This window comes from Bufo gargarizans, chromosome 2 (assembly GCF_014858855.1).
Source record: "Bufo gargarizans isolate SCDJY-AF-19 chromosome 2, ASM1485885v1, whole genome shotgun sequence".
Taxonomy (NCBI): domain Eukaryota; kingdom Metazoa; phylum Chordata; class Amphibia; order Anura; family Bufonidae; genus Bufo; species Bufo gargarizans.
This window is the reverse complement of record NC_058081.1, coordinates 247,505,125-247,523,946: the sequence shown is the minus strand read 5'-3', so window position 1 is coordinate 247,523,946 and position 18,822 is coordinate 247,505,125. Positions and strand designations below refer to the sequence as shown.

The following is an 18,822-nucleotide window of genomic DNA, read 5'->3' as shown; positions in this document are numbered from 1 at the left end:
GAGGTGAAGTGGTGCACTGATGGCCTAGGCCAACCCCTTGGTGTTCTGAACACCTAACTTACATATAACTAAAAGTACGAGATTTTCAGCATTGGTAAAACTGATTGAAGAGAAGAGAATCATTTTAGTCACTATGATCAGCCCTACCAGGCAGTATGTCTGGTTTAAAAGAGTTGTTCATGGTGACAGATGGCCTTTAATACATTCAGGAAAATAGCATGAATTTGCATTTAATCTACTACACTTTTAAATTAAACCTTTACGTAGTGTCTCTGAACTTGTCAAACAGAAAAATTTCCCTTAAAAGGGATCTTATAGAATTAAGAAAATAAAAATACTTAAATATTGCTTTATTATAAATACATTCCCAAATTCAGGGATTATGATCCTGAATACAGTTGATCAGATCTTCAGCTGAATCTCTGTAGGAATTGAGTTCATGAAGAGACATGAAGTACAGAGGACGGACAGGACAGACTGTGGTAATGTGGGGCTGTGGTAATGGAGACTGCATACAAGTGCTTCTGCTCATTAGCAACATCCCCACCCTCCTCTCTGCACTTCATGTCTCCTCATGAACTCCATTCCTACAGAGATTCAGCTGAAGATCTTATCAGCTGTATTCAGGATCATAATCCCTTACAAGCAGAGCAGAGAGGAGGCTGAGGCAGCTCTTTACCTCAGTGTTGTGAAGTAACTTGTTCTGCTGTGTGATTAGGACAGGTTTTGTGTGTACTAATAGGACGGTGGCCATTCTATTACTCCTGATGATTGCTCCCTAGACAGAACGAGCCATTATAACTAATGACAGGTATTTGGGAATATATTTAAAATAAAGTAATATTTAAAGGGAACCTGTCACCTCCACTATGCTACCCTTACTGAGCGTTTCTAAATGTCCATTGTGTTACCCTAAATATATAAATTACACTTTTAATTTCATTTGCAGATGAATTCAATAAGTATTATGCATTTTTGTACTTCCCCTTTATGCAAATAAACATAAAAGAGTAATATCTTACTTGTGTGACCAGAGAAGAGTCATATTTTCAAGCTCTGACTCATCTCAGGTTAATTTGCATATGTATCAAATCGTTGTTTTTTTTTACACAATAAAAGCACACAGAGCTATGGGGACTGGGTATTGCAGATGTGCTAGCGGCCATCTAGTAACCCATGTCCTCAGCTCTATACTCAAAATCCACGTGACAGGTTCCCTTTAAGTATTTTTGCTTTGTTAATTCCCGGTGAACCCCTTTAACCCACTTCCCAGTACATGTACTGTAACCAGTCACCTAAAATAGACATCTTAGCCAAAGTTACATTAATTCACTAAAGTAATTAGGTTATTTCATAAATAAATCTGTAAAGTACTGTAACAATGGTACATCTTTTGCTTTCCTAGTGAATTACCACTGGAAGCAGCTACAGTATCTAGACATTTTGGCTTGTAATTTATCAACCAGTACAGACATGAAAAAGCAGGCCCGGGCCACCTACAAGGAAGTATTATCTGGGTGAAAAAACTCTATTTCATAAAAACTCTTTGATAGTCATGTGTTAATATGAAATAAGTACAGAAAAAAGTGCACAATCTATCCATACAGAAAAACAAAATGAGTAAATGTAATTGATATAACCTTTTTGTAATGTTTTACCTAGGCTCAAGCAACAGCAGATATGGTTGACATCAAATTAAAAGCTATAAAAGATACACACTCACAAATGGAGTCAAGAATTGCAGAACTGCAAGAAAAAATGCTAAAAAACAGGATTGCAGCTGATAAAGCACAGAAGGGGGCAAATAATGCATTAAAAGAGGCGTCTGAAAGTAAAGATGTATGTACCTGTTTTCCAGGATGTAATAATATAACATCCATATACCTGCTCACAGAGAGCTTTTCCTTCCATCAATTCTTACCACATACAGTATTAACAGTTTATACAATGCATTCGGGAAGTCTTAAGGCCTTTTAACTTTTTTCACATTCTGATATGTTGCGGCTTTGTGTTAAAACAAAAAAAAAGTTTTACCCCATCAATTTGCACTCAATACCCCATAATTAGAAATTGAAGACAGAATTTTGGAAATGTTTGCAAATTTATTAAAAAGGACACCCTTGTCTATATAAGGTCTCACAGCTGGCAATGCATTTCAGAGCAGAAACCAAGCCTTGAGGAGGAAAGAACTGCCTGTTGAGCTAGTAGACACATTATGTGGGGGGTTTAGGTCTGGAGAAGAGGACAAAAAACTTTATGCACTGAAAATTCTCAAGAGCACAGTGGCCTCCATAATCCTTAAATGGAAGAAGTTTGGAACAACCAAGATTCCTCCTAGACCTGGCTACCCTACCAAACTGAGTAATTGGGGAAGAAGGGCCTTGGTAAGAAAGGTGACCAAGAACCCAATGGTCACTGTGGATGAGCTCCAAAGATCCTGTGTGCAGATTGGAGAAACTTCCAGAAGGTCAACCATCACTGTAGCACTCCACCAATCTGGGCTTTATTGCAGAATTGCCAGAAAGAAGCCTTTTCTCAGTGGAAAAAAACACCCATGAAAGCCCACCTAGAATTTGTGAGAAAAAAAAAACATCTAATGGGGTGCACCTAACCTTTCTGCTGCCTGAAGCCCCCCCCCCTTCATCCCATGCAGATAGTGCTATACAGATAGTCCTCACATAGTAATAGCGCTCCCAGTCTGCCCCCTACTGTACCCTCAATAGCATGAATGCTCCCATTAGTGTAATGCCCTCCATATTGTGCCTAATAATAATAATACTACCCCTACACTACCACAAGTATTAATAATACTCTTATAGGACCTAGAGTTAAAATAAGACCCCCTTATAGTGCCTCCAGAAGTAACAAGGCTCTCTATAAGACACCCCTGGAATGATGGAGATGGAAGCCATGGGCTCCTGTGCCCCGCCATAAACTCCTGCTCCTGCATAGGCAGGTCAGCCCTACATAAAGGACTCAGACTGTGAGAACAAGATTCTCTAATCTGATGAAACTAAGACTTAACATTTTGTCCTTAATTCTAAGGCTTGGTTCACGTTAACTGAAGCCTCTGACAAATGCCATACTGTGGCATCCGTCACCACAGAGTTCCATTTTAAAATCGAAAAAACGTATATGTTAATGCACACTTTTTTGCTGGACTTTGCAGAATGGGAAAGCGTAGTGTACCACGTTTTGGCATCCTGCAGAGTCCTGCAAAAAAGTAAACACATACGTTTTTTTTTACAATGGAACTCTGAGTTGACAGATGCCACAGTATGGCATCTGACTGAAGCATCCGTTAATGTATACGTTTTTTGTGCACGTTAAAAGCATGACAAAAATGTGATGTAAACCCACCCTAAGCGTCATGCCTGGAGGAAATCATCCACTGCTCATCACCTGCTCAGTGCCATCCATACAGTAGAGCATTGTGGTGGCAGCATCATACTGGGAGGGGGGGGGGGGGGGAGTAGCAGCTCGGACAGGGAGACTGGTCTGGGTTAAGGAAAAGCTGAATGGAGCAAAGTACAATGATATTCTTAAGAAAACCTGAGCCACAGTTCTCTGGACCTCAGACTGAGCGGAATGTTCATCTTTCAAGAAGGCAATACCATAAGCGAACAGCAGAGACAAGACAGGAGTGGCACAGGGAGAACTCTGTGAATGTCCCTAAAGGATAACTGTCACATTTAGACCCTAATTTCAATTTTCATATATGTAGTTACTAATAACATGATATTCCAGAATCAGTTACTATTAGACTGACTTACCCCATATTTAATAAGATTCAGCCCTTAGGAACCAGTCTGCATAAAACTGCAATCTCACTATTCAGTTAAGATGGCCACCACTGCCCTCACCCTGAGGCTAATCCCGCCTGCCCTCACTAGCCAGTAACAATAGCCCCCAAAAGTGTTAGTAACCAGAGCCCTTCCCTCTGCAGGGTTAATCTCCTGCAGCACAAAGGGGTCCTCTTACCACATGTTGCTTTCATTTATACACTGAGCAGATGGCAGATCTCCCTTTGGCCTCATGCACACGACCGTTGTGTGTATCCATGTCCGTTGTTCCGTTTTCCGTGATTTTCTGCGGACCTATTGACTTTCAATGGGTCCGTTAAAAACTCGGAAAATGCACCGTTTGTCATCCGCGTTCGTGATCCGTGTTTCATGTACTATTTTTTTGACGGACAACGGTTCACGGACTCATTCAAGTCAATGGGTCAGTGAAAAAACACCCGACCCCCCCTCCCCTGTATTAAATTCATTGGTGGCCAGTGTGGCCCCCCCGGCCCCCCTCCCCTGTATTAAATTCATTGGTGGCCAGTACGGACGCCCCTCCCCTGTATTAAATTCATTGGTGGCCAGTGCGGCCTCCCCTCTATCCCCCCAATTAAAATCCCCCCCCATCATTGGTGGCAGCGGAGAGTTCCGATCGGAGTCCCAGTTTAATCGCTGGGGCTCCGATCGGTAACCATGGCAACCAGGACGATACTGCAGTTCTGGCTGCCATGGTTACTTAGCAATTTTAGAAGCTATGAGCAATGCACCGCACAGACCTTTCACTTACCAGTAGGAGGAGCGCCCGGCCGGTCACAGACAGCGCAGGTAAGTATAATGCTTCTAAAATTGCTAAGTAACCATGGCAGCCAGAACTGCAGTAGCGTCCTGGTTGCCATCGTTACCCATCGGAGCCCCAGCGATTAAACTGCGACTCTGATCGAAACTCTCCGCTGCCACCAATGATCGGGGGGGGGGGGGGGTGAGGGGAGGCCGCACTGGCCACCAATGAATTTAATACAGGGGAGGGAGGGAGGGGGGGTCGCACTGGCCACCAATGAATTAAAAACAGGGGAGGGAGGGGGGCCGCACTGGCCACCAATAAATTAAAAACTGGGGAGGGAAGGGGGTCTGCCCCCTGCTGCCTGGCAGCACCTTATCTCTTACAGGGGGTTAATTATGAGGGTCACAGCCCCCTATAAGAGATCGGATGCTGCCAGGCAGCAGGGGGCAGTCATGTCCACAGTTCTTAGCATATTCTAACTTGAAGCGTCCCCATCACCATGGGAACGCCATTGTGTTAGAATATACTGTTGGATCTGAGTTTTCACGTTGTAACTCAAATCCGATGGTATATTCTAACATAGAGGCTTTCCCATGGTGATGGGGATGCTTCAAGTTGAAATATACCATCGGATTGGAGAAAACTCTGATAGGGACTCCTGACTTTACATTGAAAGTCAATGGGGGACGGATCCTTTTTCAATTGCACCATATTGTGTCAGCGTCAAACGGATCCGTCCCCATTGACTTGCATTGCATTGCGTTTGGCTCCGCACAGCCAGGCGGACACCAAAACGGAAGACACACGGAAGAAAAAACGGACACGGATCACAGAACAACAGAACCCCGTTTTGCGGACCGTGAAAAAATACTGTTGTGTGCATGAGGCCTTTCCCTGTTGTGCGCTGATTCAACTCTGCATTGTCCAGCTCTGCTGAGTGAGGGAGCGTCTGCCAATTGCAGGGACAGGGAGAAGTGCACACAGCCCAGGCACTGTTATCAGCTGCTGGAGAGGACCTGGCTTTAATCATTTACTTACAGTCCCTAGCTGTCAGTAATCTGACCTTGCAGGCTGCGTGCTTCTGCGTCCTCTTTCCTTCAACACATAGACGGACCATGCCTAGCAACCTTATTTTAAGCACAGATAAAAATAGGCAGTACAGGGAACAAAACTGTGGAATCAAGGGGTAATTGAATACACAGTGAAAAGTTGAAATAGGGCCACCAAGGTGATATTAATCACCACAATCCAATACTCCAAAAAAAATATATGACAGTTATACTTTAAGTGGCCCAGCGAGAGACCTGAATTGAACATCTCTCCAGAGACCTGAATATGGTTGTTCACCGACAGTCCCCATCTAACCTGAGGATCTGCTGAGCATAATGGCAGAAAATCCACAAATCCAGGTGTACAAACCATATGGCATGATAGTCAAGACGACTGGTGCTTCAACTAAGTACTTAGCAAAGGGTCTGAATATTTATGCCTTTTCAGTAAATTAGCAAAGATTTTAAATATGGATGCAAATAACACCCTTCAAATTTAATAAAAATAAATTCTTAGCCTCTAATAAATAATGACAAACACTTTATTATGGAATAAAAATGGCTGCAATGCTTTATTAAGGGTAACCTTAAAATAGCAACATACTTTAATAAATTAATAAATAATTAAAACCATCAATTTCATTAAGTAAATAACCATTGGAAAGTCTAATAATAATTACCAAAATCAGCCCCTCTAAGGGTACTTTCACACTTGCGGCAGAGGATTCCGGCAGACAGTTCCGTCGCCGGAACTGCCTGCTGGATCCGTCAAAATGCATACAAACTGATGGCATTTATCAGACTTCAAAAACTGCAATCGAGATAAAGAATCAGCTAAGGTATTTGACTTTAATCCAAATATTACATCTCATGCAAAAAAGAACCAAGTGCCTTAATAGCTTGACCACTAACTCTGATTTGGACAATAACGTATTAATGGCAAAAAGAACGCCCTTGTTGTCTGTGTCAAACAAAATCTTCTTATTTTTAAATTCTGAACTCCAGATTACATCTGCAACAGTAACTGGAAACAACTCTAGAAACACAATATTCTTAGTCACACCACATCTAAACCATGAATCTGGCCGTTTTTCAGTGGACCAATTACTATTCCAAAAAAGCATCAGTAAACAAGCCTAGCGCATCAGAATCTACAAAGTCTTTCAAGCATTTAGTAAGACAAATATGTGAGCTAGGGGATTTCAAACCTCTAGTGGAAAAGTAAAGACGCTTTGAAAAAACTCTACCTATTGGGATAACTCTACTAGCAAAATTAGGCGAACCCAGAACTGATTGCATCTCTTTCAGAGTAGATTTCTTCTTCCACAACATTGAGACTAACAAATACCTCAATTTATCTAATTTAGCTTCTGGTAACCGAACTTCAATCCTAACTGAATCGATAGTGATTCCTAAAAATTTAAGGCAATGACACGGGAAAATGATTTTTTTCATCAGCAACTGGAATACCAAAATAACTGCAGACACCCAAATATTTGAACAAAAATTCAGAACAAACACTAGAACTAGGAGGACCAACAAACAAATAATCATCTAGATAATGTAGAATACCACCAACACGGATCTGAGAGTGCAAAACCCAGTGAATAAAACAAGAAAATAATAACACGATAACGCAAAACCCATAGGGAGGCATTTGTCAAAATAATAAAACCCATCAAATTGAAAGCCTAAAGAACAAAAACCAGATGGTTTCACAGGTAGAAGACAGAAGGCCGACTTAATGTCGGCCTTAGCTACTAATGCCCCTCTCCCAAATTGCCTGAGCAACACTAATGCGTCATCAAAAGAAGAATATTCAACTGTAGAAGAAGATTTATCCACCATGTCATCCAATGAAATCTTCTCTGGAAACGACAGGTGATGTATTAGTCTAAATTCTCCTGGCTCTTTCTTCAATTCCTAACGGAGATAGCCTAAAATTCTCAAATGGCGGATTTCTAAATGGACCTGTAATCCTACCCATATCCAATTCTTTTTGTAATTTTGCTCTAACTACATTACTATGAATAGAAACTGATTTTGAATTATTAACCCAACAACAGCCCTTACCAACGAACTCAGGAATGACAAACCCTTCATAGAAGCCATCAAAAATCAATTTAGCTTTCTGAAGTTTCACTAGACTCAATGCTCTTAAGTAATTGTTCCTTGATACTAGACTACTGCTGACCCGACTAAGAGTTCCTTTTGAAACAACGGACCATGGGGTGGGCACCCCCGCAAAAGGAGCACTCGTGTTTGTAACGACAATTACTCAACCATTTGCATTACACAAACTTTTTTCATAGCATGCTGAGACGGATTTGCAAATTTAAAGGAGGCAGATTTCTGTGGTAACATAAAAATTCACCCACAGACCTATATCCTTAACACCCCATTTAAGAGAAGGATGAACCGCTAATTTCTGGTGAAAGGTTTCATCATAATAAAACCAAACCAGGCCCCCAAAATTGCGATACGCCTCCATGATGATATCCAGATGTTGGAATAAGCCAGAACAAAATTCCGGATGCTTCTTACCCAAGATTGCTGAAAATATACAAAAAGCCTGAATCCAATTGTTAATTGACCTAGGCATGGTACGTTTTCTTTCATCATCAACTTTATCATCCTTTTTATCTAGCCTAGCTACTTGCTCTTTAACTGACGGTAGTAGTGACATAATGCCCACATATTCCAAAACGCCAAATCCTCTCCTTAATGCTGATGTTTAAGTGAAATCCAAGAGGCGAAACGTCACATACCAATGCCTCTATCACCTTAACTCCAATTTCTTTTTCCAAAAGTGGAAAATTGACATCAGCATTAAGAGATTTGGAGCCTGAGCTCCATACATCAGCAGCAGCAGCAGCAGCATTAACTGTTTGACTGCTCGCTGCATTAACCCCTTGTCTGCCAGCCCAATCTATACCTAACTTAATAAAATCAAATGTGTCAGACAAAGGAACCACATTGCTCCTACCACTCTGCTGATCCTCCTGGAGGTGTCCAGAGGTTGAAGCTACTGGCTGGCTTGAGAATTCATGGGGGCCTGGAGGAAGCTCAACTACAGACTGTGGGAGCCCCTCAACAGGCATCTCTAATACATCCAGATCCTGACGCAGGCTGACATTCTCCTGTGCTGCATCCAGCATCCTGTATCTGCTGCTCATGGATCCCACCTGTACTGGTGACAGCTCTTCTCTGGTTCCGGCCACTCTGTACCACTCCCTCTATGGTACTGGAGAACTGCTGCCTCTGTCGGCGAGAAGAAGGAGCCGAGATTACACGAAAGCTGCCCCTCCTGCGGCCAGCTTCAGGGGAGAGGTATAGACAGCCCTGGCTTTGCAATCTCTTTTGCATGGGCGCACATTTGACCCCTCCTCCTTGCTCCGACCAGCCACAGGCGCTTGCACACGAAGGTTTGGCTCTGCGCTGAAAACTCCACGCTGTCCTCTCTCCCTTGACGATGTCGCTCCAGAACGGGGCAGCGGCTGTGAAGTCAGCGGCGGTAAAGTCAGTGGCGGTAAAGTCAGCGGTGGTAAAGTCCGCGGCGGTAAAGTCCGCGGCGGTAAAGTCCGCGGCGTATGTAAAGGTAGGGGTAGCAGAGAAGGCGGCGGTAGTTGACACGGCGGCATCTCCAGACAGGCTCTCAACCAATCTTCTCCTCCTGCACTTTCAGCTTTCTTGATCAGCCCACACGGCAAGTCCTCCATCCTGCAGATCCAGCGACGATCCGGTCTTCTTAACACTGGCACAGAAGCGCCGTCGAACCCGCAATTTTAGGACCAGAATTTTCCCGCCGCAGGTACGGCCACCAACCAGAGGCCCCGAAATCACCCTCAGCAACAACATAAACCATTCAGCTGTGATCCTGGCTGTTACTATGGCTCGCAGGTAAACCGGAAAAGAACAGCTGATACTGGAGTATCACTAAAAGAAAGAGCGGAAAAAGAGAAAAGAGGGGGGGGGGGGGGACCAACCTAACAATATATAAAACATATACAGTGGGATGCGAAAGTTTGGGTAACCTTGTTAATCGTCATGATTTTCCTGCATAAATCGTTGGTTGTTATGATAAAAAATGTCAATTAAATATATCATATAGGAGACACACACAGTGATATTTGAGAAGTGAAATGAAGTTTATTGGATTTACAGAAAGTGTGCTATAATTGTTTAAACAAAATTAGGCAGGTGCATAAATTTGGGCACCACAAAAAAGAAATGAAATCAATATTTAGTAGATCCTCCTTTTGCAGAAATTACAGCCTCTAAACGCTTCCTGTAGGTTCCAATGGGGTTGAAGGTATTTTGGACCATTCCTCTTTACAAAACATCTTTAGTTCATTCAGGTTTGATGGCTTCCGAGCATGGACAGCTCTCTTTAAGTCACACCACAGATTTTCAACTATATTCAGGTCTGGGGACTGAGATGGCCATTCCAGAACGTTGTACTTGTTCCTCTACATAAATGCCTTAGTGGATTTTGAGCAGTGTTTAGGGTCGTTGTCTTGTTGAAAGATCCAGCCCCGACGCAGCTTCAGCTTTGTCACTGATTCCTGGACATTGGTCTCCAGAATCTGCTGATACTGAGTAGAATCCATGCATCTCTCAACTTTGACAAGATTCCCAGTCCCTGCACTGGCCACACAGCCCCACAGCATGATGGAACCACCACCATATTTTACTGTAGGAAGCAGGTGTTTTTCTTGGACTGCTGTGTTCTTTTTCCTCCCTGCATAACGCCCCTTGTTATGGCCAAATAACTCAATTTTAGTTTCATCAGTCCACAGCACCTTATTCCAAAATGAAGCTGGCTTGTCCAAATGTTCAAGCGGCACTTTTTGTGCTGTGGGCGGAGAAAAGGCTTCCTCTGCATCACTCTCGCATACAGCATCTCCTTGTGTAAAGTGCGCCGAATGGTTGAACAATGCACAGTGAATCCATCTGCAGCAAGATGATGTTGTAGGTCTTTGGTGCTGGTCTGTGGGTTGACTCTGACTGTTCTCACCATTTGTCGCTTCTGTCTATCTGAGATTTTTCTTGGTCTGCCACTTCGAGCCTTAACTTGAACTGAGCCTGTGGTCTTCCATTTCCTCAATATGTTCCTAACTGTGGAAACAGACAGCTGAAATCTCTGAGACAGCTTTCTGTATCCTTCCCCTAAAACCATGATGGTGAACAATCTTTGTCTTCAGGTCATTTGAGAGTTGTTTTGAGACCCCCATGTTGCTACTCTTCAAAGAAAATTTAAAGAGGAGGGAAACTTACAATTGACCCCCTTAAATACTCTTAATTGGATTCACCTGTGTATGTAGGTCAGGGGTCACTGAGCTTACCAAGCCAATTTGAGTTCCAATAATTAGTTCTAAAGGTTTTGGAATCAATAAAATGACAACAGTGCCCAAATTTATGCACCTGCCTAATTTTGTTTAAAGGGAACCTGTCACCGGGATTTTGTGTATAGAGCTGAGGACATGGGTTGCTAGATGGCCGCTAACACATCTGCAATATCCAGTCCCCATAGCTCTGTGTGCTTTCATTGTGTAAAAAAAAACGATTTGATACATATGCAAATTAACCTGAGATGAGTCCTGTCCCTGACTCCTCTCACATACAGGACTCCTCGCAGGTTAATTTGCATATGTATCAAATAGTTTTATTTTACACAATAAAAGCACACAGAGCTATGGGGACTGGGTATTGCAGATGTGCTAGCGGCCATCTAACAACCCATGTCCTCAGCTCTATACACATAATCCCGGTGACAGGTTCCCTTTAAACAATTATAGCACACTTTCTGTTAATCCAATAAACTTCATTTCACTTCTCAAATATCACTGTGTGTGTCTCCTATGATATATTTAACTGACATTTTTTATCGTAACAACCAACGATTTATACAGGAAAATCATGACGATTAACAAGGTTGCCCAAACTTTCGCATCCCACTGTATGGTGCCATTGCCCCCATGTGTCCCCCAAGCTAAACGATCTGGGGGACCTGCACATTCTGTTTTCACTCTCATTATGGGGTTTTGAGAACAGGAACAAGGATGCAACTTCTGAAGACTTTCCGAATGCATTGTATGTGAATATTAATATTCTATGTATTTTATTTATTAAAAAATAGCTGGATAGTTTTCTGATTCATTTACTGAAGTCATTCTATGTATTCTGCTTACTCCCCTGGCTCTTTAACTTCCTCTGTGTTGGGACTTTTAGCACAGCAAACAGCCTTGATTGACTTTCTCAGTAAGACCATTCACTCCAACCACAGAGGAAAAGTGGGGTGAATGACTCAATTAGAGCATCACATATTGTACTGATAAGTGTAATTCTCTTCTGTGGGCATCTTTATCTAGTCCCTTCAAGAGAACGATAATGGTGTCAAACGATCATCCCAATTTTACACCTACTATTATCACGAGGATTATTTTTCAGATAACATTTTCTCCTTCCAGCAGCAGCAATCTAACAGTTGATTCTCTACATTGAAGATCTTACATTTGTGCTGATTGCTACAGAAGGACAATATTTTAGATTTAACTTTCAGTGGTATAGTACTGTCGAAATGAATAGCCAAATTTTTTTTTAAAAAATTGCATTCCATGAATATTGAGATGTAAAAAATACCACTTTAAGATGGAAGTGTCCCTTTAATGTATGCATTTTTATTTAATTTTTTTACAAAATTAGAAGAAAGCATGGGAAGTGACATTCTCCTGACATTTGTTTTGATATTTATTTATTTTTGCAGTAAATGCATATTTGTAATGAATTTGCCTTTTACAGGATCTAAATAATCTGAAAAAAAAATATGAGCTGCTGAAGGAAAAGCTAAAGAATCAGGAAATCCCTCCAGAAATTTTAGAGAGGTTACAAAACTTGAAGAAAAATGCTGAAGATCTGGTCAATACTATCAAAGAAAAATTTGAACGTATATCAGGTACCTTAAATATGCATTTTCCATACTTATCAACATTGCAGTTGATAAATTAAGGACAAGTTGACCCCATACCCAGGTACACCCCTAAAAATCATATGGGACTGTCAAATTATGGGCAGGATTTATATTGACCCCACCCATTTTGGCTTGGGACAGTCCGAATCCACAGGAAATGTCTCTGAAAATTAGCAACAGTCCATGCAAATTCAAGACTGTTTGTAACTAGGCATTGTCACATGACAGGCAGCAGTAGTTTGTGTGACCTCATAGGACAAGAGTGCCCACAATTACTTTCTATGTTGCCCAAAACCATCAGGACACAGCCATGCCTGTCTGGGTCCTGATGGTTGATAAAAAATCCTAATAGCATCTCAGACTTTGAAGTGGCTACCAAAATATAACTTCTACATCAAAGAGAATAGGAGCACAGAGAGGTGGCTGCTACAATGGTGCATTGTATGGCTGGTGCTGTTATGGGGAACATTTTGTGGCTGACAGGATTATGGGGGAATTATATGACTGGCACTGTTATGTGAAGTGCTCATTTACCTGTTTCTATTATATGGGGCACTGCGGGACTGTTTTGAGCAGCTTAACCCTTTTAGGATATGGCCTAATATTATTGTATTTCATTTTCATTTTTCCTTTCCCCCTTCCAAGAGTCATCTTTTTTTTTTTTTTTTTCCTGCTCACATCGCTGTATAAATGCTTGTTTTTTGCAGGTTGTATTTTTAATGGCACTGTTTAGTTTACCATAGCTTATATTGGAAGATGGGGAAAAAAATATTTGGCAATTCCACCAAGGTTTTTGTGGTTGTTTTTACGAAATTCTATGTTCATTAAAAATTATCTAAATACCTTATTCTGCAGGACAATAGGATTACAGGGATACCAAATTTGTATAGTTTTTTTTTATTCTTTACTACCTTAAAAAAAAAAATCCCAGTTTCTGACACCAGCTATGTCATTTGGTTTAAAAGGGTAAAACATTTTATCTCTAAACAAATGCATAAATACTTCATTTTGCTGAATCTGTAAGGTCAAAGCAAAAAGGAAACATAAGGGAGTGCCTATAGCAGAACAGCTGGCCGTAAAGACCAGCTAGTAATCTGTTGGTGGACTTTGAAGACAATAGCAGAAAACTTGAATTCCCATGGGTTGTAATGGCAGATATTCCAATAATTACGTGGTAGGCATGCACTGTGATCATTAGTGTTCAGCTTTGGTGATCCTACACTTTATCCTTTTATTGGCTGTCTGCAAATAATGCATTAAAGAGGACCTTTCATGGGTCCAAACATTATAAACTAACTATCAGTATACAAACCGGATTCCCAAAAAGTTGGGACACTAAACAGATTGTGAATAAAAACTGAATGCAATGACGTGGAGATGGCAAATGTCAATATTTTATTTGTAATAGAACGTAGATGACAGATCAAACGTTTAATCCGAGTAAATGTATCATTTTAAAGGAAAAATACGTTGATTCAAATTTTCACGGATGATGTTATGCACAGATGTTATGCACAGAAAAAAGTTGGGACAAGTAGCAATAAGAAGTAAATATGAGCATAACGAAGAGCTGGAAGGCCAATTAACCCTAATTAGGTCAATTGGCAACATGATTGGGTATAAAAAGAGCTTCTCAGAGTGGCAGTGTCTCTCAGAAGCCAAGATGGGTAGAGGATCATCAATTCCCACAATGTTGCGCAGAAAGATAGTGGAGCAATATCAGAAAGGTGCTACCCAGCGAAAAATTGCAAAGACTTTGCATCTATCATCATCAACTGTGCATAACATCATCCGAAGATTCAGAGAATCTGGAACAATCTCTGTGCGTAAGGGTCAAGGCCTTAAACCCATACTGGATGCCCGTGATCTCCGGGCCCTTAAACGACACTGCACCACAAACAGGAATGCTACTGTAAAGGAAATCACAGAATGGGCTCAGGAATACTTCCAGAAACCATTGTCAGTGAACACAATCCACCGTGCCATCCACCGTTGCCAGCTGAAACTCTACAGTGCAAAGAAGAAGCCATTTCTAAGCAAGATCCACAAGCTCAGGCGTTTTCACTGGGCCAGGGATCATTTAAAATGGAGTGTGGCAAAATGGAAGACTGTTCTGTGGTCAGACGAGTCACGATTCGAAGTTCTTTTTGGAAATCTGGGACGCCATGTCATCCGGACCAAAGAGGACAAGGACAACCCAAGTTGTTATCAACGCTCAGTTCAGAAGCCTGCATCTCTGATGGTATGGGGTTGCATGAGTGCGTGTGGCATGGGCAGCTTGCATGTCTGGAAAGGCACCATCAATGCAGAAAAATATATTCAGGTTCTAGAACAACATATGCTCCCATCCAGACGTCATCTCTTTCAGGGAAGACCCTGCATTTTTCAACAAGATAATGCCAGACCACATTCTGCATCAATCACAACATCATGGCTGCGTAGGAAAGGATCCGGGTACTGAAATGGCCAGTCTGCAGTCCAGATCTTTCACCTATAGAGAACATTTGGCGTATCATAAAGAGGAAGGTGCAACAAAGAAGGCCCAAGACGATTGAACAGTTAGAGGCCTGTATTAGACAAGAATGGGAGAGCATTCCTATTTCTAAACTTGAGAAACTGGTCTCCTCGGTCCCCAGACGTCTGTTGAGTGTTGTAAGAAGAAGGGGAGATGCCACACAGTGGTGAAAATGGCCTTGTCCCAACTTTTTGGGGATTTGTTGACACCATGAAATTCTGATTCAACATATTTTTCCCTTCTCAGTTTAAACTTTTGTTCCGTGATTTATGTTCTATTCTGAATAAAATATTAGAAGTTGGCACCTCCACATCATTACATTTAGTTTTTATTCACAATTTGTATAGTGTCCCAACTTTTTTGGAATCCGGTTTGTACGTAGGGCATAGAGCAGGGATCTAACTGCACTTACTATTTTTTTCTCAGTTCGCCCGCTGTGCCCCCCGTTGTATTCTCCCGCCTGGTATGCTAATTTTAGCATCGGAACAATGAGGAGGAGACTGAGTCTTTCTCTGTGGGCGTCTCCTTTTCCCTGGCTGTAAGCTGTCCAATCGCAGTGGAGAGCGTCACAGCCAGGAAGAAGGTGAGTTTTTTTCCTGCCTGGCTGTGACGCTCTCCGCTGCGCTTGGACAGCGCTTCAGCCAGGAAGAAGGAGACGCCAACGGAGAAAGACTCAGTCTCCTGCTTATTGTTCCGATGCTAAAATTAGCATACCAGGTGGGAGAATACAATGGGGGGCACAGCAGGCGAACGGAGCGGCGCCCAGAAAAAATTGTAAGTGTAGTTAGACCCCTGCACTATGCCCTACGTATCCTGATACTTAGTTTATAATGTTTGGACCCATGAAAGGTCCTCTTTAAATAGGCACTCATCATGCTCTCTGTAGTGCCAAAACATATAATATGCCACTTGTAGTACCAATATGTATAATGCCTCCCCTGTAGTGCTAGTATTATTTTGCCTCCCCACCATAGTCCCCCTGTATTATGTGGCCTGCGGTCTACGAGGTTAAATAGTGTGGATGGAAGCCATAGGCTCCTGTGCCCCCGATAAACTGCTGCCCCCTCGGAGACAGGTCAGTCCTGCGTAAAGGACTCTCAGACTGTGAGAACAAGATTCTCTTATCTGATAAAACTAAGACTGAACATTTTGGTCTTAATTCTACACATCATGCCAGGAGGAAATCATCCACTGCTCATCACCTGCCCAGTACCATCCATACAATGAAGCATTGTGATGGTGGCATCATACTGGGGGGGGGGGGGGGGGTTGTTTTTTAGCAGCTGAAACAGGGAGACTGGTCTTGTTTGAGTAAAAGCTGAATGGAGCAAAGTACAGAGATATCCTTAACGAAAACCTGATTCAGAGTTCTCTGGACTTGGATCAAGTCCAGAGAACTCTGAAACAAAAGGCCTATGTGGGAGTGCCTATAGCAGAACAGCTGGCCATAAACAGCAGCTGGTAATCTGTTGATGGACTTTGAAGACAATAGCAGAAAACCTGAATTCCCATGGGTTGTAAAGACAAATATTCCAATAATTATGTGGTAGGCATTCACTGTGAACATTAGTGTTCTGCTTTGGTGATCTTAGACTTTATCCTTTTCCTGGCTGTCTGCAGATAATGCATAAAAAAGGCATCTATCATCTCGATCATAAATAGACAACATTTAGGGTCCCATACCTCCAACATGTAGACAGACGTGATACAAACAGAACCTTAAGGCCCCCATAGACATTAGTGTATTGTTGGCAGCAGGTTTTTATTCTCCCCATTGAAAACACATTCCCACTCAGCTGTGTGTATATGTATAGGGTTGTCAGGAGAGATAGCTGTCAACAGAACGAGCTTTTGGCTGAAAGCTATTAAAGATGCCAGAAAAAAGTAATAAAAAGAAGTTACATGTGATTCCGTGGGCAGGGTTTCAGAAAGAGAGGAGAAGGGGCGCCAACAGGCTGGAGGTGGAGATGTAGTGTAGTTCATAAATAGTTATCTGTTTCGTGCGCCTGATGAGGGGTATTGGTGAATTCCTCAAAACGCAGAAAGCTTTGCAAAAATTATTGAGTTATTGATGAGAAGCGACCCCTTAGAGATCTTTTAGGGACACCATCTCTATTTCACACCTACAAGCGACCTTAACACAGGAGGAATGGGTTTGCAAGTGTCTTGAGTTTAACTTGCAGAGCCCCTCCCTGGTCATGGGAGTTCCACATATCTCATCTATACCTTTTATACCCTTTATATGATACTAACTTCAGGTAATATATATCTTTTATATATATTTTCTTGACAGTTATCAAGTAGCGGTTTGACAGAGCTATTAGAGGAAATTTGTAAAAGCTGATTTAAGCCTCATGCACACGGCCGTTGTGCTGCCGTTCCGTGCATTGAGGACCGCAATTTGCGGTCCCCAATGCACGGGCAACATCCGTTCAACTTGAATGGGTCTGTGATCCGTCCGCACCGTTAAAAAATAGAACATGTTCTATTTTTTGGTGGTGTGGAGTGGAGGCACGAACAGCACAGAACAGAAAAACCACAGAAGCCCTCGTAGTGCTTCCGTGGGGTTCCGTATATCCGTTCCGCACCGCAGCTCTGGATTGCAGACCCATTGAAGTGAATGGGTCCTCATCTGTGATGTGGGGAGCACTCAGCCGCCACAGCCGAGCAACGGCCGTGTGCATGAGGCCTTAAAGGAAAACTGGCTTAATTGCCCAAAGCAACCAATCAAAGCAAAGGGGCTTTGAAGTATGAAAGGTGCTATTTTTGAGATGAGTGGTACGTGAGGACCAGTTTAAAAAATATATATATACAAATTAGCATTCCTCACAAAGCCCAACGGAGTCATGCAAAAGTTTATTTTTTTTCCAAGCTATTAATCTGATCCCACTCATCTTGGCATATCTCGAGCCAAGAGGAAAGTTAAGTAAGGACGCATCTGTAGATAGATCTCTTATATATATAAAAATTAGTTTCTGTCTGTCTGGATGCCTGTCTGTTCTTTATGCGCGACCAAACGACCGGACCAATCTTCACCACATTTGGCACACAGGTACATCAGGTGTCCGGGAAGGTTTTAGAGCAGGTCCCAGCTCTCAAGGATGTACCGTTCCTGAGATATTCCCAAAAAATTACCTGCATTAGCCACTACAAGCCTGCAAGTCTCTTCATATTCCAACTGCCATACACACAATCACATGTCCATTATCAGCCAATAGAAGCTTAGTCTCCACATACACAGTTTTACTCCAGGTTTCCATAACAACCCAGCCATTTTTCTTCACTGCTATAAGTCAGCTTTAGGGTCCATTCACACGTCCGTATGTAGTTTGCGGATCCGCAAAACACGGACACCGGCAATGTGCGTTCCGCATTTTCTTGTCCGCAATAGGATATGTTCTATTTTTTTGCGGAATGAAAGTGCGGATCCGCAAATGCGGATGTGGATAGAACATTCCGGCCCTATTGAAAATGAATGGGTCCGCACCTGTTCCGCAAAATTGCGGAACGGATGCGGACCCATTTTGCGGACGTGTGAATGGACCCTTGGTCTACGGCTACACGATGACATGCACAGCTCAGCAGACAGTATCACACAATAGACTTAGATACACAGCAGACAGTATCACACATGATAGGATTAGATACACAGCTCAGCCAGCAGTATCACACAGGTTAGGATATTAGATATACAGCTCAGCAGGCAGTATCACATAGGATAG

At 42.3% G+C, this 18,822-nt stretch overlaps 1 protein-coding gene across 1 annotated transcript in view; it reads left to right on the top strand.

The window, feature by feature from the left end:
* LAMB4 (laminin subunit beta 4) overlaps positions 1 to 18,822 on the top strand; it is a 139,819-nt gene that overhangs the window by 84,012 nt on the left and 36,985 nt on the right. Inside the window, exons 33-34 of the mRNA XM_044277174.1 lie at positions 1,663 to 1,839; positions 12,417 to 12,570. Of these exons, the coding sequence (XP_044133109.1) occupies positions 1,663 to 1,839; positions 12,417 to 12,570 (331 nt within the window). The remainder of the gene's footprint in view (positions 1 to 1,662; positions 1,840 to 12,416; positions 12,571 to 18,822) is intronic.